At 50.8% G+C, this 25207-nt stretch overlaps 2 protein-coding genes and 1 long non-coding RNA gene across 5 annotated transcripts; 1 reads left to right on the top strand and 2 right to left on the bottom strand.

The window, feature by feature from the left end:
• Window positions 1-1940: 1940 nt before the first annotated feature.
• Window positions 1941-10165, bottom strand: LOC127606063 (uncharacterized). The gene is made up of 3 exons (XR_007963724.1): window positions 9980-10165; window positions 9173-9281; window positions 1941-2263 (listed from the first exon to the last, which is right to left on the bottom strand). It is a non-coding gene; the product is annotated as an uncharacterized LOC127606063 (long non-coding RNA).
• A 1579-nt stretch (window positions 10166-11744) lies between these two features.
• LOC127606056 (alpha-2-HS-glycoprotein-like) lies at window positions 11745-13787 on the top strand. Its single transcript, XM_052074052.1, has 7 exons — window positions 11745-12067; window positions 12163-12273; window positions 12381-12465; window positions 12754-12923; window positions 13051-13167; window positions 13246-13326; window positions 13412-13787. Exons 1-7 carry the CDS (start codon window positions 11876-11878, stop codon window positions 13568-13570), a joined length of 915 nt encoding a protein of 304 aa, XP_051930012.1. The 5' UTR covers window positions 11745-11875; the 3' UTR covers window positions 13571-13787.
• A 3023-nt stretch (window positions 13788-16810) lies between these two features.
• On the bottom strand, window positions 16811-24545 carry nfic (nuclear factor I/C). Of its 3 annotated transcripts, none has more exons than XM_052074042.1 (13): window positions 24346-24544; window positions 22334-22504; window positions 20955-21131; window positions 20694-20877; window positions 20345-20419; window positions 20202-20276; window positions 19656-19788; window positions 19296-19417; window positions 19107-19220; window positions 18811-18959; window positions 18570-18741; window positions 18181-18278; window positions 16811-17581 (listed from the first exon to the last, which is right to left on the bottom strand). In XM_052074042.1, the coding sequence occupies exons 1-13, from the start codon at window positions 24424-24426 to the stop codon at window positions 17561-17563; spliced, it is 1572 nt and encodes a 523-aa protein (XP_051930002.1). In that variant the 5' UTR covers window positions 24427-24544; the 3' UTR covers window positions 16811-17560. The 3 variants fall into 3 exon arrangements, with proteins under 3 accessions (XP_051930002.1, XP_051930003.1, XP_051930001.1); XM_052074043.1 differs by lacking the exon at window positions 24346-24544 and adding an exon at window positions 24031-24331; XM_052074041.1 differs by having other exon boundaries at window positions 18570-18959; window positions 24346-24545.
• Window positions 24546-25207: the final 662 nt, after the last annotated feature.

Below are 25207 nucleotides of genomic sequence, written 5' to 3'. Positions count from 1 at the left end.
TTGGCGCCATGCCGATTTGGCTTCGCGTTTACGGCAATTTTAGTTGAAAATGCCGTCGGCTCTCAATTGCGGTTTGATGTCGTCTCGATGTCTCCAATTGTGGGTTAGGAAAAAAAAAACATGAATTCATCCCAGTGACAGAAAAATGAAAGCGCTGACACAAGGTGGCCGCTTTGGCTATTGGCGGCGATGGCGGTGGGGGTGACGCCGCAACTCCAGTGGCACAAAACAGCTGCTGTGGAGTGAGGGGGGGGGGGGGGGGGGGGGAGTGCAGAGTTAGTAACAACCATTAATATGATATGAAAACGAACAGATGGAGAAGGGGGCAGGGAGGCGATTCCAATGCATCATGGGAAATTGCCCATTTGCCATTCTACTAACCTCAACAAAAGACACATGCAGTACCTCTGCACCGTGGGTGGGTGGGTCTTATAAAAAAATTTAAAAATCGATATTCTTTTTTTCTTTTGTTCCCAGTCTCAAGAATTGTCTGTCAAGTAAAAGAAGGAGGAGTCACCAAATCACGGCGTTAATGATGCGCAACGCTTCACTTGTTGCGTCGGCTGCGACGGACAACGCCCGCGGCTGCGTCAGAGGGACCCAAAGAGTCACGGAAAGACGTCCTGCCGGATGTTTGGTGCCAAGCCCATCCAACTGTAATAATAATTAATTATTATTAATTAATAATTAATCCATCAATCAATTAATTACTTATTACTCTTAATTAATTAATTGATTAATTAATCATTAATTAATTTCGACTTCATGAATTTATCCCTGATCACATTATTCCTTGTGCTCTAAATCCACAAAGCCCTCCGCAGTGATCAGGTGAGAGTTTGTAAGGGGGGGTGGTGGGTGAGGGGGGGGGGGGGGAGATTGATTAATTAAAAGCCCCGAAATGTGACATCAGAAATCCGAAGCGTGTTTGCGCTTCTCCACGGTGAGCGACTCGGAGGCGCTTTGACAAAAGGCCTCCATTGATTTTGACACCGTGAAGCCGCGCACGTTCACATACTTTGGAAACTTTTACTCCCACCTCATGTCTTTGATGCTCTTGCATCAGATCCAATGCGGCAAAAAAAAAAAAAAAATAGCACACCAGCAGAGACGCCATGTCAAAAGTGATCCCCCCCCCCCCTTCTCCCCCCCACTCCGCTTGTCTGAGGCTCCACTCAAGCACCTCGGTAAAGGGAATGCTGCACACTTTGAGACGGAGTCAACTTGAGCGCATCGCTCATGCAATCAGGTCACGGACGTGAGCCTGCGCCTGCGCCTGCGCCTCTTTGATCACAAAGCTTGAAAAATCTCAAGTCGGTCTGTTGGTGCGCGTGTGTTGCAATATTCGTAGCTACTCAGAAGTGCTTTGATGCAGCCGCCCCTGTTCGATGCGGCCTGGCCTCGCCGCTGTCTTTGCTTTGTCGGGGTTATCCGAGCTACCTTGTCACCAGTCGCCGTTTTTGATTAGCCATCCGCAACGCACTCTCAGGCCACATCTGAGCTCAGCGCTACGCCGGCGTCTCGGGCAACAAACGGCGAAACGTTCCCTGCGGGCGAATACGTCATGGCGGCGCAATGACGCGATGGCTTCAGGACTGAGCTGGGTGCTCGCGGGTGGGCTGAGATGGCGGCGGCGCCGCCGCGCGCTGTCACCAGCTATTTGCTACGCTTCTCCTTGCGGCTGGATTCGGTAGGCGGTCCGCTCGTCGCCTTTGTGCATCTTCCGCTCGTTCCGATGGCGTCCGGAGGAGGAAATAGCAAGCGGAAGAAAGGGCCTCTTTCAACAAAGACACGCCGGTCATTGCGAAATTAACGTTGTGCATATTTGATGGGATGACCGCCGGCGTTTTCAATTAATGAAGAAGAATTGGGCCGGTAGCGTGACCCGCGAGCCCGGCCACGCGAAAGCATTTTTTGTTTGCTTGTTTTTGTCCCCCCCCCCCCTCCAAATGACAAATGAATAACAGAGGTGGAAATTGACTGTGGCCAAGTGCCGTGGAGATGCGATCATCCAGCCCGAACACATCACTTTGCTCTCGGGCGGTGTAATAACGCTTGGTAGACGGCCGCCATGATGACCTTTCCGCCCAACGGCGGAACACGGTGAGCCGCGTGAAATCAAATTACCGCCGCCGAAGAGCTTCACTCTTCTCGCTCCGCTCTTTCCGGCTGCCTTGCCTTTTCTCATTTGGCCCTTTCGCCGCCTACCCCCCCCCCCCCCCCACCCCGTCCTTCCGAGCTTCAATCTCTTCTCCCCGTGACTCTGAACAAAGCGATCAGGAAATTACACGCCAGGGAGGGGGGGGGGGGGGTAGAGAACCGTAGATCTCATCAATTCCATGTATAGAATTCATCTGGACCAAAAGTGCTCGCAGTGCATTCGGGCGACTCCATAAGTCACCAGGTTGTCACACGGGCGACGGTGATGCACGAGGACGGCGGCGCTCGGTTCAATTCCGCAGCAGGTACTCTTTGTCAGATAAGCGCAACGTGAAATCCGCCGCTCGGCCTGATGCCTTTTTAATGCGGCTCGCGTGACTGATGTCGCCTGGTCGCAACGCTCGGATGCTCGCGGGCGGCAGACGGGGGTGCGGCCAAGGCGCCGAAGATCAATCGCGCCCCGGCGCAAGCGCGCCGCCGCCTTTTATCAGAGCCACGCCGACGGCTGAAGGGGCCGCTTGTGCAAACGCCGAATCCAAAACGTCCGAAGCCAAAGAGGAATGAGCCCAATTAGCATTGCGCATCCACGCGGCATTGATTTTTTTTTTAGTTCTCATGTGTCCGGCACCAACCGGAGCTAAATCATTTCAAAGTGCTCGAAAGAGTCAGCAGATGGGACAAAAACATTTTGAAGCGCCACGCTGCAGGGACGCGACTCGACTCGAGTGCATTCTCCAGGACCGTGTGCTGGACGGGAGTGCAAACAAATTCATACAACAGCAAAAAAAAAAATGAATCACCAGGACGGACGGTAGAAAGCACAAAAGGAGTCCGACTCAAGTCTCGAGTCCAAAGCCAAAGAGTGAAAAGACGAGTTTGAAAAGATGTCCAGCGAGGGGTCCTCCATGAAGCCTTTCCAGTTGCTCCGCAATGCTGCCGCTGGCCTCTTGATGCTACTCGCAAGAGGCATCAGATTTATTTTCTTTTTTTGCACTAAGTCAAAAAGATGTCAAAGCAAATCATTTTTGCTGTTTCAGTCATTGTCGATTTTTGTCCGCTGGCGCTCAACGATGCGATATTGATCCGTCCAAATGCAAAAGGACACGCTGTCGTCGCAGAAGGGACCCCGACGTGGTAAACAACTTGTCCGTGTGACTTTGCTGGAGGCGCTACGCCGCCTTCGCAAAATAGCTCCTCGTTATTTCCGGTTTGGCCACAAATCACATCACAAGTGCCTGCCTGGTGGCGGGGGGGGGGACGAATTGTCATGCGATCGGCGTGTGAAAATCATCGGCGAGGGGGAAGCGACAGACGCAAGACAAGGTCAGTCACCGCTCTGATGATTTCTGCTTGCAATTAGGAGGCGGGCCTTCAACGGGGGGAGCTCATCGATGGCGTAACGCCGGCGCAAGAGCGATCGTACAAAGTCACTGCTGCGTGAAGACAAACGATCATTCGGACTCACAAACGCCGGAAAGGGGGAAGAAGCCGGAGTGCAAGAGGTCGACACTCAAGCATTGAGGCTCCTCATCTGGACAACATGGCGCCGTTTCGCAACAACAACAACAACAAAAAATTTTAAAGCCCATACGACAGAGATGAGATTGTGTTTTGGACGGAGGGCGCCACGAATGCTAATAAAGGCCGTTTCTGTGGCGCCCGCCACTTGCCGTCGCCCCCGTGTTCTTGCTAATAAAAAAAAAAAATAAATCCCCATGTTTTATTAGCGCCATTCAAAGCGAAACGTAATTAGCGCAGACCTGGTTTGATGTTGCAACTGGGGCGCGTTAAAGCCTTGCTGTGGAATCACTGAGAGCAAAAGCAACTGGCTTCAAACCTCGTCATTTATTCATGGGAGGCTCATCAGCAGCAAGTGCGGTAGCTCAAAACTTGGCTTCTTTCATCCCCGCGCGTCCTCACGTCTCAAATTTAGCTGTCCTGATTATGCACTTTGAAATTTGGAAGACGGCCAGACTGAAACGGGCAAAGAAAAGTCAGTTTGCGCTCTTATTTTGTTACACGTATGCAAGGGGATCATTAGCACTAGCTTCCTCGCCAGAGCTACGAGGCATCAAAGTGGGACTTCGAACTTGACTTGGACTCCTTGGCATTTGAAGGGGCGCGGGGGGCGGTACTTGCCCTTCTCGGAGTTAAGGTCAGGGGATGTTGTTGATATTTGTCAACTGTGGGCACGTGAGGCCCTTTGGTACTTTCTTCGGATCGCTTCCTTGTTGCAGCGGAAAAAAAAAACCTCCGCATACAAATTTAGAACTTTTTGTGTTAACCTTTAAAAAGAAAAAACTAAATGACCTCTCCGGATATCGGTCCTGCTCTCTCAACTCCAAGGAAACATTTTCAAGAAGCAAGAAAATCATTTGGTGCGGCGACCGGGTCAACTTAGTCGCTTTTCAATGGCTTATAGGACGACTGCCCCCCCCCCCCGCACCCCGCAAGCTATTTTGCGTCGCTCGGAGCGGCGGCGATGCCTTAAAAGTAAAAAATGGGTGCTGGTGAAACAGAGCGGCGACTCTGCAAATGACAAACTATCCACAGAAGCGAGTCCAACGGCCGCTAGTCTTCACATGAACGGCCCATTAGCTTTCATAGTTCAACCGGCCAATCAAGCGCGAGGCCTTGGGATCGGCTCTTAAACGGACCGAGGGGGCCGCCTTCGGATGAAGGTTGAGTTTAACGGCCGCGTTCTAGCGCAAGGATAACGAGGCGTTACCGCCGACGCGCTCGGAAAAGGGAGCGTCCGGAGACGAGGCTCGATCCAAAACGCGTCGCAAGACGAGGGAAAACGCCGATGAAGAAATGGCGTACGATAGGCTACGCCAGTGTCGCCATAACAAGCGACGGTGAGAAAAACATCAAGGTAGCAAAAGACTTTCCGTGGTGTTTGGGTGCCATGGGGCAGTCGCGGCACCAGATGGCGCCAAAGCCATCCAGCAGAGATCGAGAGTTGCAGCTACAATTTATTGCGACGGCGTGCCACTCGGAAAATACCAATTTTATTTTTCAAATGCCGCGGGACACATACGCGGCACGCTATATACCTCGCCGGGGAAAAAAAAAAGTGCCGGAGCCAATCCCGGCGGTCTTCGGGGCGGTAGGCGGGGGAGGGGCACCCTGAACCGCTTGCTAGCCAATCGCCGGGGCACGCATCGGCAGGCAACTTCAATCAAGTCGATTATAAAGAGAGGGTGGGGGGGGGGGGTTGAGTGAAAACGCTCCGTTTATTTATCTTAATTAAATCGTTAAACAATTACCTTCATTATGCAAGCTCGATTGGGATGCCGGAATGTCCTTTGGGAATGGACTTTTCTCTCTTTTTGTTTGTCTTCCTTCTCCTCATTTTGTTGACCTTGCGTGGAAAATGCCCGCTTGTCCATCATTTGCAGTTAGCAGCTGTGGCTTTTTGGTTTTAGTTTTTTTCTTTAACCTTTTCTCTGAAGCCAGAGAATTAGTTGCGCTGCCTTGGCCTGCATCCTCGCCGTGGCCGTCTGGGAGCCGCTGGAGTTCCTCTCATTCTTTGCGAGAGCACTTGAGAGGTCCCGTCGCTCGGAGATGAAGTCCAATATACTTGGCGGAATCGCTGTCGCCGCAATACGCTCCGACTATCGTTTGTGTCGGGACAGCGACAAGGAGAAGCTGACTTTTTAATACCCCCGCTTTTTATTGGCTCGCAATTTCAAACTAAGTCCCAAAGTGTCTCGTTTTGTTTTTTTCTTTAGTTACGCGCTGAGCACTATTTGTTCTACGATCCACCAGTTAGCGCAAGATGACTTTTGAATGTCTTTTTTTTTTCCCGGACCGTTTTTGTGCTTTCTACTGCCCTCGTTATTCATTTATGGTCGTATGAATTTTTTTTTGGGGGGGGGGGGCTTCACGCACGGCACTTTGCATACAGCGCCGGTTGTTTTCAAGTGCTGGGGAAATACACTCGAGTTCTAATTACATATCCTCCGTCGTGAATATTTCATGCGACGTTCTCACTCACTTTTGAAAGGAAGCTAATTTGCTCCGTAAATATTGGATGCGGGCCTTTCGTATCGCTTCCGCCCACGTGTCGATGAACTGCAGAATGTATATTTGGGTTCACAACACCTCTGCTCGTTACCGTGTAACCCGCTCGCCTCATCATCCTGCATCTTATTTCTATATACTAACGCAAAACGTTGAACTTGAAATAATGCCGTGACGAGTCACCGCGGTTTTCTGCGTACGTTGTTTTCACTTCCTGCGGTGCCACTCGTATTGCTCCGACTGCGGCACCGAAGAGCGGGCGGCAACGGCACCTCATCGATCACACCGCGAGTAATCACACACACACACACACGCATATATTGCAGCAAATTGCCAAGGAGGAGCGCGATCAATGTACAGCAAGTTTAACCAAGGGACTGAAATGACAAAGATGAAGCAAGCGGCGCACAATTGGATCTTCATTTCGCAGAGGATAAGACGGCCTGGTTGAAATATTCCGCCTGGACGCAACGTGGCTCCTTATTAAAATAAGGAGCCGACGGTGTCCAATTTTTTGCTGCGAAACTGGACCGCGATTCGAAACGGCACCGGCTAATTGGTGCAGCGTTTCTTTCATCTTAGGCAGCGGGCTGAAGTGAAAAGCCTCGACTTTCTCCAGTCCTTCATGCCTTGGCCACATCATGGCCGGATAACCGTCACGCACTTGACTTTAGAGTCGGCCGATCCTCCATGAAGTAATTGCAGTTGGTCCCGAATGCCGCCGTTCATTTTTTGACCGCTACTCGGGCATCCCTTCACTGCCTCCAGTTTGACTTTGGTCCTGTTTTGGGTTTTCTTGCAATGGCCTGGTCCCAGCTGACCTCTCTGAGGTCACTGCTTGCTGCCTGAGGTCTGCGGCCCAGACGCTAGTCCGGGTACCGAGAACCAAGCGGAGGCTCCGAGTGGGCGGAGCCTTTTACGAGCGGTCAAAGTGATCTTTTCTGGCGCTCCTATCGGAGGGGGGAGGGGGGGGGAGTCCGCTGATGGGACTGCGTGGCCCTAATGAAGTTGGGGCCGCAGACGGCTGTCTTAGTGAGTGAGTGATCGCCCGAGGCCCTCCGCCAACACTCTCATTCATCATTGCGATGATGGCTCGCTCCAACCCGTCCGCCCCCCTCCCCCTCCCCGCCCCCATCCGTCGCCCTCTTTCTCTACTCCCGATTGCTGTACGCTATTTGCATTCCGACGCTTTGGGCTGTTCATTAACACTGGATGAAAATGCCGCTGTGTACAAAAAGGTTTCCTTCAAGTCATTCAAGTCAAATTCCCCCCCCCCCCCCCACACACACACACACACACACAGGCCCAGGAATTGTCAAAGCAAGCGAGATGTCAGACATGAAGGATTCTACGCCTTGGTAAATGTGACAAGGGGCAGCGTAATGGTCACCTTTCAGCACGGAGCCATGAAAGATTGAAAGGGGCCCCCCGCGGTGTTGTCACGGAATCGTTTCCCCAGACGACGCTTGGGCTCCGCTTACGCCACCCCGCCGTCATGTTACCATTCGCTCTGTTCTTCGACCGCGTTTTCTTGCTCAAACAAGCACATTTTGCACTTTGCGGGAGAAATTTGATGGATTACCGGCTCGGATTACGCTCGAGCGTTCTGGCGGCGCGTTTTGGGACGCGGAGGCCGTGAGCCCTTTGCTTCGGGTCGTTCCCGTGCGGTGCTGTTGGCGTCGCGCCTCCATGGTTCCAATACGAAGCTGCCGCAGAGGGACCGCGATCCCTGAAAATTCACGTCCCCCGAGTCAGCCGCCATGACGAAAAGGACAAGGAGAAGCGTTTAAGCTAACAGTTAGCCTAGCTTCTTTCATGAGCAATTCCACAACGTTTTCTTTTTCTTGGCACGTCCTGGCAGTCTGGATCGTTTTATTTTGACTTTGACTCGGGTACGCGGTTTGAGAGGAGTTTCTCGTCAAAGCGCCCACATTTCCATACCGTCTGAAATGAAAGCGCGGCAGGCGTCAAATCCGAGACGCTTTTAGCGCGTGAGATGGCGGCTTCTGCCGACCAGGGCCTCACTTTGAAGTCTTCCTTCATCGCAGCATTTTCATCGACTCGCCGCAAACACTGCGCGGCCTCAACCGCGTACTTCATGGCTGACATAAGGTGCAGATTTCTAAGCGCTTGCGAGCGACGAGGTTTGTTTTTCCAGAGACTAAAAGAGTCTCCGAGCTCCCCGGAGGACATTCGGGCTTGCACTCTTCTTGCCTTGACAGTGATGCAACTTGATGTTCGCATCTGTGTGTCCGGAAGGCATTTTTTAACTTTTTTTTCTTTCCATAGCTGGTTCCTTCCAGCAGCGCGATAAACTGGATACTGTACTTCAGTTTTTCTTCAGGTGCACATGTTGTCCATCCTCGGCTTCAGGGGGACACTCCGTCACATCGCTTGGTCAAGTCGCAGAATGAACTCCGAGACGATTTTACAACTGGCGTCTCGTCGATGTTCCCATTCGTCCGTCTGCCATCTGCCATCATCATCTCTCGCACTTTTTTGGGCGGAGCTTTTGTCTCTGGGTATTTACATCTGATTGTTTAGGGATGAAGGCTCCCTGATGCTTTCTCATTATCCATATTTGGACTATGAAGGGGGGGGGAAAGCAAGGCTGAACTGTGAAGCGCCCCCCCCCTTCCATTTCATCTCTGAATCATTCATGAGAAGAAAGAAGCAGTGGGAGGGAAAGCCGCACGGAAACAGAGTCCGATTGGAATGGCGCGCAGCGGCCTGGTGTATCAACACGGCTTTGTTTTCGTGACAGGCAGCTGGAAGGAAGCGTTCGCTTCAACGTCAAAGAAGAAGAAGCGCGGGAAGAAAGGAGGCAGTGAGATGATGAGGGGAGCAAAACAAGGCTGGCTTATGGATTTGTTCACGCGGGGGGGTTGTTTGTTTTGACGATTCCCCGGTTTTCCCTTCCCTCCCCCCCGTTTTTTGGTGGAATATATTTTTAAATGACACCTATGTGTAAGCGAACAGAGCTCACCTTCCGGCCAGCCCGCCCCCCATCCAAGCAGTATGGTGCAGATTTCTTGTGCTTTGTATTTGAATTGTGGATGTTTCCGACGACCTCCAGCATTCCAAAACGATGCATGCTAAACAGCCAGAAGACAGAAAAAGACCAGACTAATTAATCAAAACAAACATCGTATTGGCAGCTTTTCCATTTGTTGGGGTTTTATTTTCCACCCCCCAACACATCTGGTATGGCGGGCGTTGCTCTGCATTCATTTCCCTCACTATTCAATCAAAGTCCAGTCGGTGAGCAAAATAGCTTCAAGTCAGTTAAAAAAAAAAAAAGATTGATATAAAATTCAAAGAAAACAGTTTCCCGTCCAGCATAGCCAATTAGGGAATGATTCTCTTCTTTCGAATCGTGTCTCTCATTGTAGGCTCGCCAATTTGGCAAGGAGCACTTCTGCCCTCTGGTGGAAGACATTGGAAATGAAGGACCCGTTCAAACCTTCCAAGAGGGAATGGGATACTTTTGTTTTGGGTTTTTTTTTTGGGGGGGGGGGGTGCCTGGCGACTCGCTTTTCTTGAAAATATTTGTTTGTACGGCTCACTGTCGTTGTGCCACACATCCTCCGGATGTAAGTTAGCAATCGCCTCCACTTTTGAACGGCGCATCACACGCGATGAAGACTCGATACAGAGGACACGTCGCATGAACAGGACCGGTGTCGTTCCAGCCCTGATTGACTTCTCAACAGTTTGCGGTTCAGTGGTGACGTTTGTGTCTAATAATAATCAAGAAACGAGAGACAGAAACGTGCGTTCCGGCATCACTCACCGTCTTGTTCCGCTTACGTCACGTAGCCAGCTCCTCCCACCTGCTACTGGGGCATACAAGAAGGGGGAGCAAAAGCAAGAGCGGAATCCTTCTTGACAAGTGGCGTCGCATGAGAGCTGCCGCTGCCGCTGCCGCCGTGTGTCAACTTGCCCATCGCCTTTCGGGCCCGACCCGTTCATCAACCCGCCTCGTGTGCTGATCAATTGCAGGTTATCATTGACACGCGTATCTTGAAGCTTGTAGCCGTGCCTCGAACGAGCACCTTTGCTTCGTGAAACTTTGCTAAGAATTGACAATGTGACAATGGAAAATATCCCGCGGCACACCGAATGATCTCTTACGGCGCGCGCCGAAGTGCTGCGGCAGAATGGTTCGGGAATTCGAGAGAGAGAGAGCCATTCAAGCAGTTCTGGACTTTTTTTGGACTATTTCTGGGGATGGCAAAGCAAAGGAGTGCGATATCGTCCACTCCAAGGCTTCGGTTTGTCTCGGCCATCCTCGTGCGATGACGTCACGCAGGTGTGTTTGCGGCAGGATCCGACCCGCCACGTCGCTTTATGTGGCCCGGCAAAGCAAATCGTCCGCGTCAATTTCTGCGATCCTCGCTATAAATCTGCACTGAAATATCAAATTATCATGTCTAATAAATGCGTTGAGATTTATTTAAGATAAGATCAGGAAAGCTTTCTTTGTCCCATAATGGAGAAGTTCCCAATTTACAGCAGCAAAAATGATGAGAGGGAGAAGTAGAACAACAAAAAGTATAGAAGTGAATATACATTACGAAATACACATATAAGCATATTCAGACCTGGACAGCAGTCGGCAGGAACCAGCGGCGCTCCCCCTCCTTCTTATGTATCGGTCTCCTGGCTGAAGGAGCTGCCCTGGAGGGGGGTGGGACGGTCTGCCCATCACAGCTTTTGTATTGGCTAGCATCATCCTGTTGCCCACCTCCTCCAGAGTGTCCAGGGAGCAGCCCAGGACAGAGCGGGCCCTCCGGAGCAAGTTGCAATCATTTTGTTTACACTCCCCCCCAACGATAAGTGAACCAAATACTTGAGCGGTTTCAAAAATAGTAATGCGTCACTTTGTTGTGTACAATTAATAACACGATGTGATGATGAAACATTTATTTGGTTTTGTTGTGGTAACTCGGGCTCTCCAAGGGTCACCCCAAGGTGGCCCGCGGCAAAAATCCGCTGCAGCCACACGAGCAACAAAATGCTCTCTCTCTTGATCTACGACAGAGCCGCACTCCAATTTTTTTTTTTTTTTTTATAGACGGTCTTCGAATTGTTACGGATCACAAATTTCGGGATCCAGTAAAAAAAAAAAAAAAAAACAGCACAGTTTGTGGACTTTAAACCGCTTCGGGCAAATGACCTGCTAAACTCCCTCCACTGGGGTGCACCAACCCGTTTGAAAGCAACAGCCACTTCTTTGAGAACTGGGTCTTGCCACTTTACATGTTTTCGCCGATTTAAAAAAAAACAACAATTCTTGGGAAAAAAAAATACATCTAGAAAAAGTATACATCTCAAATTGTGTGCACTTTTTGCCATTACGAAACATTTCATGTTCTCCCCCGTCCCACCGCGACCGCTGAGTCAACAAAGCCTCTTGTTTGTTGGTTTGTGTCCTCCTCGGATTGATTTTCCTGCAACGCTTCCCACATGTGTCGTTGAAGGTTCAGAGCGCCCGACCACCTGACTCATTCGCTCTCCCGTGATTGGTCGGCAGAGTCCACTCGGACAAGCCGGTGAAAGTCTATGTTTGTTCGCGCCCCGGTTGGCCCTTCCCCTTGGCCGTCCGCCGCCGCCTCCTCCTCGTCGGCGGCCATAAAAGCGCGGCGGTGACTGGCCTGAATTGTGCCCGCTCCCGGTGGTCGTCTTCATGGTCATGGTGGCTCAACTCTTGGCCGTTCTGCTGTGCTGCCTCCTCGGGGCGCCGTCTTCGGCGGCGGTCACGTGCGACTCGGACGACGCGACGGCGGCGGCCAACTTTGCCGTCCATCACATCAATGGCGTCCACAAGCACGGCTTCAAATTCAAGCTGCACGAGGTCCAGAGCAGCGCTTATGAACTGGTGAGCCGGCGGCGCTTTGGGCAAATCTTGCTGCCAAAAGATCTGCTGGTCTCCTTTTTGTTTTCTTTTCTCATTTTGTTTGTCCACGCACGCAGGGAGAGGGAGCTTGCAACATTGACATCAACATGAAGCTGATCCAGAGCAATTGTCACATCACCAACCCCAAACACGAAGACCAATGTGAAGTCATGATGGCGTCCGAGCGGGTAAATGCTGCTCTATTCAGATCAGATCATGTAGCGCTCACATGCTAAGGGTGTGTGTGTGTGTGTGTATGTGTGTGTGTGTGTGTGTGTGCGCGCGCGCCTTTTAGCGCGCGGTCGCCACCTGCAACGCCAAGCTGTCCGTGATGGGAGTCGAGGCCAGAGTCGTCTCTCACAATTGCATCACCAAACCAGGTCAACACTTTTGAGCTCCCTCTGTCGGCAACGTATGGAACTGCGCGTTTGATTTCCAATCCACATTTCTTTCCAAAAGGCCTTGTCGCAAACCATAAGAGGTGCATCAAGGCAGGAGAATCTCCGTCTCGGTTAGATAGTTCCAAGTAGAGCCAAGAAGCTGTGTGGGATAGGTCGCACGAGTACTCCCGAGCGGACTGCGAACACGACCACGCCTCGGGTCTCCCACGCGACCTCAATGGGGAGACGCCCATTTGACTCCTTTCTTCGTTCGGCTCTCGTCAACAGAACTCACCAATGCGGAGATGGCGCGGACCTGTCCCGACTGCCCCGTCTTGTTGCCTCTCAATGACATGACGAGCGTCCAGGTGGTCCGGGAGGCCGTGAAGAAGTTCAACCGGGAGAGCAACCACCAGAATTACTTTGCCCTGATGGAAATCTCTCGACTGACGAGCGGGGTGACCACCGTCTTCTTTTCCGCGTCAGCGCGTACCACCGCCAACGTCCTTCTCAACGCCTTTTTGTGTGTGTGTGTGTGTGTGTGTGTGTGTTCTTTCTTCCTTCCTTCCTGCCTTCCCGCCGCAGTACATTCCCAGCAGCGGCATGGTCACCTGGCCCAAATTTGTTCTGGTGGAGACCACCTGCCCAAAACATTCCAGGATCGTGCCTGAGGCCTGCAGCCCTCGCTGCCCGGACCGAGCTGTGAGTTTGCTACGCGCTCCAATGTCGGAGTTCTCTGAGCGCTTGACGTACCTTGTTTGTTTTTTTTTTTCTCTCAAGCATCACGCCTTTTGCGAAACCTCCTACTCGCAAGGCACCGCAGAAGTGGGCCAACTCCAGTGCGAGTTGTATCTGCCAAAGGTAAGTCCGGGGAAAAACGCCAAACATCTCCTCAACGTGCGTGTGCGCGCAGCGACTCCTTATCCCTCTCTTTTGTCGTCGACAGAATACCGAGCCGCTCCCGATCGGCGCGCAGGAGCCCACGTGCACGTCGTTCCACGACAGTCCGGAAGATGCCGCCTGCGCAGAGCAGCTGACCACCCACGAGCCCGCCATCCACCAGATTTGTCCTTTCCCGCTCGCCGTGCCGCTTCAGCAAGCCTAAAGGCTCGACGACGTCAGCGTCGGCGCTCTGCAACTCCACCGGAATCAAACATTAAAAAAAAAAAATTTTAAAGGAATATGAAAACTTTTGTTTGGGCTATCTTTACCCGCGCTCATGCACAATGCAAGAATCACAGCCGCCGTTTAGCTTCACCTTCCTTAATTTTGGAGTTGACTTTGACGCCAATATTAATGCCGTCTTTTCAAATGTGATCGCCCCCGCCCCCTCCCCCCAAAAAAACATGCAAATACAAAAACCTGTTTGGGGTTCTTGACTCTCACACATGTTGCCAAGAAGGCTGACTCTGTTTGAGTGAACACCAACTCCATTTTGGAACTTATGTCATCAGAGGCTGGTCTTATTGTTGGGGTTTGCCATATTTTTGCTTTTTTTGGGGGGGGGGGGCATAAACCATTTGACATCTGGCTCTTGGCTTGATTTTTGATGGGGGGGGGTTGTTCCTTCCAAATACAGTACATGGTTGAAAGCCGATCCTTGTCATTTGGTTCTTGCACCGGTTGGAGAGCAGAGAGAGAAGGTGTAAAGGTCCTTGACGTTTTTTTTTCCACACGACTCTTGACTTGGTTCTTGGCTTGTCGTTTTGGAAACAGAAAAAAAAAAAAAAACACGTGATGGAGCAGCGCTGGTTATTCGGAGCCACTTGAGATGAAACGGCCACCAAAACGGAAGCGGCGGATGATCAACGGGCCGTTTGTCAAAGCACTTGCGGGCATTCTTCCGATTGGTTTGTCAGAAAGCAAAACGGGTTCCAAGCACATTTTGGACGAGAAAAACGGGTCGGTCGTGATTTGAACGGATAGAATCGTCGGCATCTCAGGTGGCGAGTGTGCGATGATTTGAAGTGTTTTTCAGTCCCCCCGTACATTGCCCAACAATCATCATCATCATCATCATCATCCAGCTGTGATATAGCTTCTTTATTGACGGGTTGTTGTTTTTTTTGTTGTTGTCGTTTTTGCATAGGCAATCATATTTAAAGTAAAGAATCTATCAGACTTGACTGAATGCGAGCATTGTCCTTGTTGGGATGACATCATCATCATCATCATGGTGTCAAGTCCAAGCATCTCATTTCTTTCTTACAACTGACACGTCATGCAAATAAAGCTTGATATGAAAGTTTTTGCATTTCTTTTTGTTTTTTTGCTCGTTTGTTTGTTAAGAAAGCCACAAAAAAAAAAGCATTTAAACTGCAGCCCTTTTCTCCAGAAGCGTATTGCTGCCACACCAGAAAAAAAAAACAATTCAGACAATTTAAAGGGGGATCGGGCATCTCGTTTTTGAAATCATTTTGGCCTGGTTTTTTTTAACAGGATCATAGAGAGCAGCGGAAGTGACATGGCATGGGAATTTGATTCATCAAACACACACGCACACACACAAAGGACCGTTGAGCAGAACAGGAAGTCACACTTATCAAAATTTAACGTGAGAACTCATCCCATCAAAAGTTGAACTTGTCATGAAAAAAAAAACTGACGTTATGATGCAGGACATGACCAAAGTGCACGCTGAACCACAAACGCGTTAGAACGCCGCACTTTTCAGGCAAAGACGCGCGAAACCTTTCACATGAAACATATCACATTCAAGTGAACTTTGTCACCTTAAATTGTGACAGTGGTTTGCATTCAGTTTTGGGGGGGTGGGGTGGGGGCGTGGCAGCAATAAACGAGTGCGTACTTTTTACCTTCGAGCCTCTCTTTCGCCACCGCTTCGCCACCGCTTGCCTGTACTTTTGCCGGCAACTCAAACGAGAATCCTTTTTTTTTTGTGGTGTGGAAAACAGCTCTCGGTGTTTCGCTCATTTATAGCGACACGCCACCCCTCTTCCCCCGCCCCCTTTTTTTTTTCCAATTTCTCGAGCACGCCGGTGCGAAGCTAACCCCCAAAAATCTTTCAGCGTTACGTTTGTTAGCATTGCTAGCTCACAAGCTAGTATTAGCATGGAAACTAGGCTAACTGCTGTCTCCAATGGATCGTCGCATTGAAAATACCGTATTGCTCATCGCAAAAACGCTTCCAAGGATTATTCTTATTGCAACCGGCATGAGACGCAATCATTAAAAACAATCAATAGCGAATTAAGCGTGCCTTGAGAGATTGAGGACAAAATGGACATTCTCGCCATCAATATGTGACTGATATTCAGTTGTTGATTTAAAAAAAAAGGAGTAAAAAATACATTTTATGTAAAAATGAATTTTACAATTAATTGATAACAAAAAAGACTAAACTGACCATTTCACTGATCAGTAAAATGTTCACCTAATCAACGTTCTTTTTTTCAAATTCATCATCAAAAAAAATCATAGATTTTCTTTGTAATTTCAATTCATTTAAAAATATGAACTAATCATATCATAAATCGCTAATTTACCCAACTAATTAATTTTGACTCAGCCAATTGACAAAGAAAACAACGGGTTGTTAGCCAATCGCGGGCCACACAGAGAGCAACAACCATCCGCGCTCACAATCACACCCTGGGACAATTTTCAATTCACCGACGGTGCATGTTTTTGGAATGCGGGAGGAAAGCTGGGTACCCGGAGAAAAGCCACTCCGCCACGGGCAAACTCCACCCAGGTGGGCCCCCGGGGCGAGGCAGACGCCTACCGTGGCGCTCCCTCGCACAGACGTTGCGGAAAGCAAATGAAGAGCATTGGGCTAAACGAAGAAAACGGTCAGCTTTGGTTTTCTGCTTGGCAAAGAAAAAGTTTATCCTCCCGACAGAGGTTAGCGTTAGCATCATTAGCATCACAATTGCGCAGGTGTGGCTCGGCCACCAGTCAAACGCTTCGCATACATTCAGAGTATTTAGACACACGTGTGTTTTCGTTATAGGATAAACTTGAGAAACGTACATGCAAAATAACATCGGGGGGGTGGGGGGGGGCAGTTCAAAACGATTATCTTTTGAAGAACAGGCACGGGAGAGTTTTCAAAAGTGTTTTTTTTTTACGGAGCTGCTGAAGCGTTTTACGCGGCTGATGGCTAAAAGCATTTTTAAAAAAGAATTTTGTTGGATGTGTGGATGGCAGATTTTCACCTATTGCGGGTCGGCGTGGAAAGTCAACTGGGGTCCGGATTACAAAGGGACGGTGGAGATATTGGCTTGAGCACGGATACATGATCCATCGCCAATGCAAAAGTCTGTACCGGCTGGGCTACTAAGCGTCAAGCATTCTGGCATGCAACCTTTTTTGGGGGGTGCGGGGGGGGGGGGGGGGGCTCTTGAAGCGGTACCATGAAAAGTTTTTGTTACGTTTCCAAAAGGTGTCATTATTATTCTTAGTTGAAGTGAAGGCAAGGCACGTACTGTGGTTTAGGACATTTCGTGCAAAAGAGACTTTCCAAAAAAAGGTCCAGTGAGCGGGGCTGGACGGATGGGATGGATTCCGAGCACAATTCTTGGGGGGGGGGGGGGGCACATTCCACATTCCTTCTCTGCGGGCCGGCGCTCGCGTACTTCTGAGCGTCCAACTTCATGTTTTCACACCGACAGCGATTGTCAGCCCCGGTCTTTTTTGCTTTTCCTCTTTTTTTTGTTTTCACTCTCTTTGGGGACGATTGGAGAAAGGAGAGGCAGGGGGGTGGAGTGCAAAAATTAGGTTTGAATGAAAAGATGGTGCGTCTCACTCTCTCTCTAGTTGGGAGTCTTTGGGGAAATACAGAAAGAAAAAAGAGCAAGGCTTATTTGCATATATGGTAAGCAGCACCTGCAGGGAGGGGCGGCGTTGACGGACATCCTTTCCCGGGAAATCCTTGCGGCGACCAGTCCCGAGAGCCGTTTGGAGTCCTGGTGGCTCACGGCCCGCCGTGCGCCCACACCCGTGCACGTAAGCGCGTCGCGTGTCCCGACATCCTCCATCCGCGATCTGAAGCCGTCCTCCTCACTGGGGGGGTGGCTGATCTCAATGGTTTGCGTTTGGGTGTGAGCACACGCACAACAGATCCTGTCGCCTTTCAGTTGCCCAGATACCAAGACTGCAACGCACACGCAAACACATCGTTAAACATGACAAGAAATAGGACCGACTATAAACTGTACTCGGCTCACAGTCACAAAAGTCGATTCTGACTAGAGCGGTGCCTCGAGATACGCGTCGGGGGGGGGGGGGGTGCAGCCTCAGCATTTTCTTTTTCTTTTTTTTTTGCGGCGAGGTTTTCTAGATCAGATCGACTGCAATGCAGCAAATGGCACACCGAACGCCATCACCTACGGTTAGAGGACACATCACATTCCTATTCTCGAGCTCGCTACTAGAGTGCAGCACACATTTAGACTCAACAGCAGGGCCTTTCAATAGGCGGCCCGGGGGCCAGACCAGGCCAAACAAGCATGGTGGTCCGGCCCAAAAGAAAAAAAAAAAAACACAGACGTCGGCCACATGTACACATCCTTCTGCTATGGAAGGCAGGGGGCGCTGTGGAGTGGTGCAGTGCTTTGTCTCTCTAACGACAGTAAGTAGAAAAAGAACACAAAGAAGCGGCTTGACATCTCTTCTTCCTGCAGGTGAAATCCATTTTGTCCAATCCTACGACGTGCTGGTATCTGTGTGCAAATTAAAAAGATCGGGACCAACCTGGGCTTGGTAGAGTCCACCTGGGTCTCGAGGCGCAACGCCAACAAAGGAGGAGCGACTGGCAGGAGGGGTCCCTGGAGTCCCGGGGGCCGAGTACGCTGTTGTGACGACATCATCAGTCAGTCAGTCCACTTTGGCGCACTCTATGGAGCCGATTTACAAGTGGCCTCGGTCACGCAAATGCCGATGCCAGCAGGATTGCCAACCAACCAAATGGCCGCGCCGTTGGTTAGCCGCGTTTCCATGCGCAATAGTGAGGAATGCCAAAATAAGAGCAAAACTGCTGGAAAGGTTTCAAGTGTGGAAATCGGGGCAGGAAAAATGTGTATTCAAGGCTCTTATTTTGAAATGGGGATCGGAAATGCATTTGTGAGCTGCCGAGCACTTACTGGGCGACGTGGGCGAGTTTGCCGGCCCCTCGGATGAGGAGCTACTGGGCGGCTTGACGTCGGCGACCAGGGCGGGCCGGGGCAGGGGGGACGGGGGCGGCCCCAGGGCGGGGGCCAGCATCTGAGAGGAGAGGTAATGGCTGCTCACTTTGAGCTGGTTGCTGCCGTTGAGCTGGAAAGACAACAAAAAGTTTCTCAGGACGCAGCAGAAGGAAGAAGACAAAAAGAAGCGCTCGCTCACCGAGCTTTGGTTGGCGGGGTCGCAGGCCAAGGAGACCAGATCCTTCAGGGGGTCCTGGCCTAGGTGGGGAGGGTAACGGATCGCTCCGTGAGGGAAGTAAGATGAGGACGCAAAGTGCAAAGACGGCGACGGGTGCGGACGGGACAGACCTGAACACACGCACGCACGCACGCACAAACGCATGTCAGCGTGTCGCTTCCTTTGACATTTAGACGAAGGCTCGCAAAAACAACGCGTTTTTTAGCAACATGGTTTCTATTTGAGGTGGAGCGCGAGTTGGCTCCGTGGCCACTGACCGCTGTGCACCGCGATGACGGGCCGATGATGTTGCGTGAACGATCCCAGCCTGGGTGAGTTTTCCTGGGCTGAAGGACTGTCCAGCTCGGCCTTTTTCACCGGAGGAGACGCCCCTGACACACGCACGCACACTGAGAGACGAGAATAACGCACACCGCGGCCAAAGATTGGCTTTGTCGTGGCGTTACCTCCTTCCATGTCATCCGTCCAGTTTCTGGAGCTGCTGCCCGGAGAGGACGGCGAGTGGTAATATTCTCCACCTGGGCTGCCCACCTCCTCCTCCATGGAGCCCGACTTGTGCCGCTTACTCCTACATATGGATCGAAACGTCCTTCTTAATATGCCGTGGGTTTTTTTTTTTTTTTGCTTTTAGCAGTCTCATTGCACATCCATTCCAGTAGATGGCAGTGTCACTGCAATTGTCAGTATACTTTTACTTCCAACCATTTTAGAGACAAATGACCATCTTGAAGGCCGTTGGAGTTGTAGTTTGCGTTGCAGGTTGTGCTCTTTGCGGCCGTTTGACGGGTTTGCGTGCGCGTGCTTACCCACTGGAGGAGGCGCTAGCGAGCGTGCGCCGCATGTTGACGGGCTGGGGAAGCGCCTGGTTGAGATCATAGGCCAGGTGGCCTTGGAGCTCCCCGATGGAGAAACTTTGTCCCACCCCGGATACGACGGGAGCTGCAAACACACGATCGCACACGCAGATGCCAGGGACATGTTGACTTCGGGCCTTCTTCTCTATTAGCTTTCCTCATATCGCGTTCAGGTCTGCGTGATGTGACCTTCAAAGAAAATCTTCACCTTTCCCCCCCCCCCCCCTTGGGGGATGTGCTTAATTTCCCCTGATAACAAACGGCCGTTGAAGCTCATTTAAAGCCAACTCAAGTTAAAAATGTTCTTTCCAAAAATTTGCTAGCTCAAAAATAGCATATCACAAATTTAAGCTTCATGATCTATACCAGACGTGAGAGGAATGGAGCTAGTGATAAATGAGGTGGGCAGGTAGTCCGTGAGGTGACTACACCTTTGATGGCTATTCGTTTCACAGCAAAAAGCAAATTCGAGGCCGAAAGCCGCACGGGGTGACTTACTTCTCGACACCTGCACCAGCTCGGTGACGCTGAAAACTCCCGACGTCACAAAGGCATCTTGGAACTCGGGACCGTCTGCGACATGCGAGCCGGTAAGTGAAGGCCACCCCGCGCGCTCACGGCGCTACACGCTACACGCTTACCCATCGTGGCGGTGCGACTGTCCTCCTGATCGGACGCCGCCGCTGTCCGAGCGGGACTGCCGCCCTCCTCGGCCTCTGCGCGCACAAAGAAGAGGGAAAGGTGTGAGGATAGCCACGGAACAGGATGCGGATTTTCCATCTTCATGCTCTGCAAGATATGCAACCGCCCATCTTCGATAGCGCTTGTGAGCTGGAACCCATCCCAGCTGTTGTAGGGTGAGAAAGGGCGCGAGGACTGGTCGCCACTTCGGGTCAGGGCACAAATGACAAAGTTAATGAAAACTAAACAAACAAAACAAAATGACTAAAGCCAAAATTGTTTACGAAAAGACAGCAGACGTGTACTGGCCTTTGCGGTGGACGTAGTAGGCCAGGTAGAGGTCCAACTCCTTGACGGAGACGGAGATGTGCCTGGGCTGCACGCACAGCAGCGGGTTGGCGCAGTGGCGGCCCTTGACCAGACGCTCGCCGTCCGTGCTCTCCAGCGGGATCCCCTTGAACAGGATCACCATCACCAGGTCCAGCCGCCACACCTGCAAAAGCGCAAAAAGCACCCGCGCGTCAGCCCCGAGGGACGCCGTGGGCCCGCCCGCGCCCGCGCACGCTCCACCTTGTCGGCCTGTCTGAGGCAGTCGATGCGTCGCATTTTGCCTTTTTGGTCGGGATTGGACAGGACGCAGCAAGCCGTCTTCTTGCCCGTGACGGACATGACAAAGTCCTCTCGGCATTCCGGTCGGATGTCCTTTCGCAGTTTGGCCAGAAGCCGACTGGCCCACTTTTGCTTCACCTGCCACCAAAACAACAACACCCATGTGCTGAATAAGGATGTGACTTCATCAGGGATTTCATTTGGACCCGTAGCTTTCCACCAAGTTGCCTGACCAAAGAAAATAAAACGGGGGACAAATTCCATTTTTTCATGGAAAATGCTTTTTGCTTTTTGAAAACAAAAACTCAAGCCTTTTTCTTCCTTTGATCAATGCAATTATGATGGGTGGTGTCAATAACATGCGGACTTGGGCTATTTCCCCGCCCGGTTCTTTTCCTCGCCGAATAGCGGGGGTCCACCGTTCTAAAATAATTGGCGCAAGCAAGAGCAGCATGCTGCCGGTAAACTGAACCATGTAGTCAGGGCGCCCTCTGCTGGACATGATGGGCGCGATATGTCTAATTTGGAGCCTGGCAGTCCACCGTGGTGCCTGATCAAAAAAAAAAGAAAAAAAATTACGCCCCTTACAAAAGTCATTTTGATCGACTCTGTCACAGCTTGCTCACGTTCATTATAGTGCTTATATGTTATTATATTCGGAGGCATTTCCAGTATTTTCACCACCTTTCTTAGTTTGACGACAGGTTCAAAATAGTGGTGCCGAGTATGATGCAGTACATATTGTTGGCTTCTAAAATTCGAGTAGATGCACAGAAATGGATCATATAAGATCAGAGGTTGCACAACGTTTTACTCATTTTTTAAAATTCATTGATTTGGCTACAACTGATAGACAGGCCGGGTTATTCAAATATTAGGCAAACATTATATTATATATATATATATACTCTGTACTATCAGACACATACATGAATAATTAATGATCTGATATAATCCATCCACCCATCCATTTTCAACACCGTTCATCCCGAAGAGGGCACGGGGGTGGGAGGCTGCTGGAGCCTGTCCTAGCTAGCTTCGGGCGGAAGGCGGACTAGACACTCAACTGGTCACGAGTCAGTTGCAGGACACATAAAGCGACAGACAACATTCACACCCACATTCACACCGATCCCACGCCGCCCACGCACAAGTCAGGCAAGTGGACCACTCTGCCATCAGTGACTACTATTTGATATAATAAATGAGAAAGAAAAAATGCTGATCATACAAAGTAAAATGATCATACAAATTTTGATATTATTTCCAGTAAATCCTTGAACCAGTTACTCCATAACATGAACAGCAACAAATGTAAACGTGTATGAACATTGACGCACCTCCGCTTTCTCGCCGAGGAGCTCTTCCTTGACCACCCTCTCTTCTTCTTTGGTCATCCTCTTCTCGTGCTTCTTGAAGTACTTCCTCTTCCTGGCCTGCAGGTTGAACCACGTGTAGGCGAACGCGCGCACCTGCGGCAGAAGCGCCTCGATGAACGGATGGAACTCATCCTGAAAACCAAGACACAAGGGGACTGATGAGTACCATCGACCCATGAAGTCCAGACCCGTTTGCATGAGAATACTATTGCTCTCACTGGCACCAATGACATCACTTCCCGTCGCTCCTCTTTGTTATTGTTACCCACACACTTGACGTCCCCTGTATGACTCAGATACGTCTGAAGACGGGAAAGGCGTGATGGAAAAGAAAAGGAGAGTAGGAGGGAAAACTGGGAAAGCGCACACATTTTATTTAACTCCGGAAAGTCCTGTTTTTGCTCCTCCGGGCATTCAACAGTACATGTTTCTTATTCAAGTCCTACGTTAGCTCACGAAAGCCCCAATTTACCAGGCGGATGCTTATTCATTTATTTGTTTAGCTTTAAGTTACAATCCGCAGCTACGCCGAGATAAAACGGTGCGATTGAGGTACTCTAATGCCCTGACATGTGGGCAAGGAAAGCCACCTCAGGTTATTCGGCGCAGTAAAGCACACACTTACAAAATGACAGCACTCACAAGGAGCTGCTGCAGGTCACAATTCGGAAATTAACAGGCAGATTAACTAATGACAGACTCCGACATGGCACCCCAGGCCACGCCCTTTCAAGGCACACGTTGAATATGACGGTTTCATAATTAGTATTACACTCCATAACACTTCACTTTTGATACAATTCTTGAAGACAATGTTCCCGTCTTCATTATAAACCGGTCAGACCAATACTCGTTTTAGAACGTGACGCAATAAGTTAGTGCTGTCCGCTGTATCAGGAAAGGTTAAAAAGTTGTTTCAAATCAACACTTTGACTGGACTGCATCCAAGTCCTGAAACGTCACTTTGTTGCTTCTCGCCCATCAGTCATCGCAATGTAAACTGGGTACGGTCTCCTGTGCTACTTTTTTCTGAATTCATGGAGCGAGGGGCGAAGGACGGCCCGTGGCCGGCGGCTCTTAAATGTGCAGCTACTCGCCGGGACCGGAGGCCCTCTGTTGGCCACACTTTTGTCCCTCGGCCCGCTGTATCCGACTGCGGCCATTTTCTGCTGAGTAACACGCAAGCAGGGGCGCGCGCGTTCCGCCGCCGGCAGGAAGTTGAACTTGGCCTTGTCAGGCCGGCCACTGGCCCCGGGCAAAAGCCAGCCAGAAGGACGAGCCTTCGCGCGGCATTCGTCTCGCCGAGCCGCGGTGCGAAGGAGCCCGCCTGGCGACACAAGAGGTCCGCTTCCGCACCGTAGCGCTCTCACGCCAAAGTCCCTCGCGAAAAGCCACCGATCCAAGCAGAGCGACGTTCGTGGCAGTATGACGCGGCGAACGGCATTAAGCACCTCATGTTCTCCTATTAGGTGGCGTTCTGACCAATTCGGCCTCAACGCGAGATGCTATGAACGCCTGTTAAGGACGATATAACAAGTTGTACGTCGGTTTCGGAGGCTAACTTCCGCCCTGCGAAGGAAGCCCTTCGCTGGCGACCCAACTCTAAAAGTTCTTGTTTTTAAATACAAAGCGTTGCGTGTCGCTTAAGGTTACTCGACCGAATTGTAGTTTCGAGCGCGTAGGTTGAGAAAGCTCCAGTAGTCATGTTCTAAAAAACGCGACTATCCGCCAATGTCCGCATGTTGTTTAATCCGCCTGCTTTTGAATGAAGTTTGGCGAGGGACTCGTCAACGTCACACGTCATACTGAGACTGCTCAAGAACTAAACCTGGGACATTTGGAACGGAGAAAGGAAAACAAATTATTCTCCCAACTCGGCTCCATGGCCTTTTTTGGGCACGCCGCGTCTCGGGAATCCAAACGCTCGAGAACCCAACCGCTTTTGATTTGGCTTGTTGTTGTTGTTGTCCTACCATGTCCGAACCGAGCCGCCAGCCGAGGAAGTTGGAGCGGATGTCAAGGCCGGCCCATCTCCAGCCGCCTTCCCTTCTCATTCCATATTCACGGCCGACAGAGCTCCGTGCCAGCGGGGGGGAAATCCAGGAGCGCAACCGTCCCGCGTCGAGCCCCGGCCAGTCCCCCCTCCACCCCACCCCCGCCCCGCCACCTTCCCCCAGCTCGCCCCCTCCCTTTCCCGGCAGGCTGCGGCAGAATCCGACGGAGGGAGCCACGTTCACCTTTTGGGTTTACCTCCGCCAAGGAGGCCTCCTCCTCTCGTCCATTGATTAGCATACAACAACATTGACTCTCATTGCGTTGCATGAAAGGACCCCTCAGCCCCTCCTCCCCGCCCCCCTACATCAAAGGAAGCCCACTGGCATACTTTTCTACATCATTATTTACAGCGCCCCCCCCAATCCGCACACCAAGAAAGTGACCCAAACACCTGACAGTGACGTCATCAACTATCAACCACACGGCCCCTCTCTATTTGGAAAATGAACATTATTTTGCATCCAATGTATATAAAGAATCAAGTCACACAGAACAACAGAATGTTTGCCAATCAATGGTTGGGCACATATAGACAAACGGAAGTTTTTTTTCCCTTCATCCTGTGGGTGAGTTTAACGCACTCACCTCGTCGCAACACCCTAGGACGGTGTTTTTCAAAAAAAAATGTGCTTTGCGATCTTACCCGGAACAAATACAAAAGTTTACCGGTTTTGGCAAAGTCATGTATCCTGGTGAAAGAAAAAAAAATCGTGCGGAACCAAGGCAGCCCCACCCGCACCCCTGCATCATCCAGTCACGTCTCTTGGAAAGTTAGAAAAA

This window comes from Hippocampus zosterae, chromosome 8 (genome assembly GCF_025434085.1).
Source record: "Hippocampus zosterae strain Florida chromosome 8, ASM2543408v3, whole genome shotgun sequence".
NCBI lineage: Eukaryota > Metazoa > Chordata > Actinopteri > Syngnathiformes > Syngnathidae > Hippocampus > Hippocampus zosterae.
The sequence above is the reverse complement of the archived record's forward strand: the minus strand, read 5'-3'. Positions and strand labels throughout refer to the sequence as shown.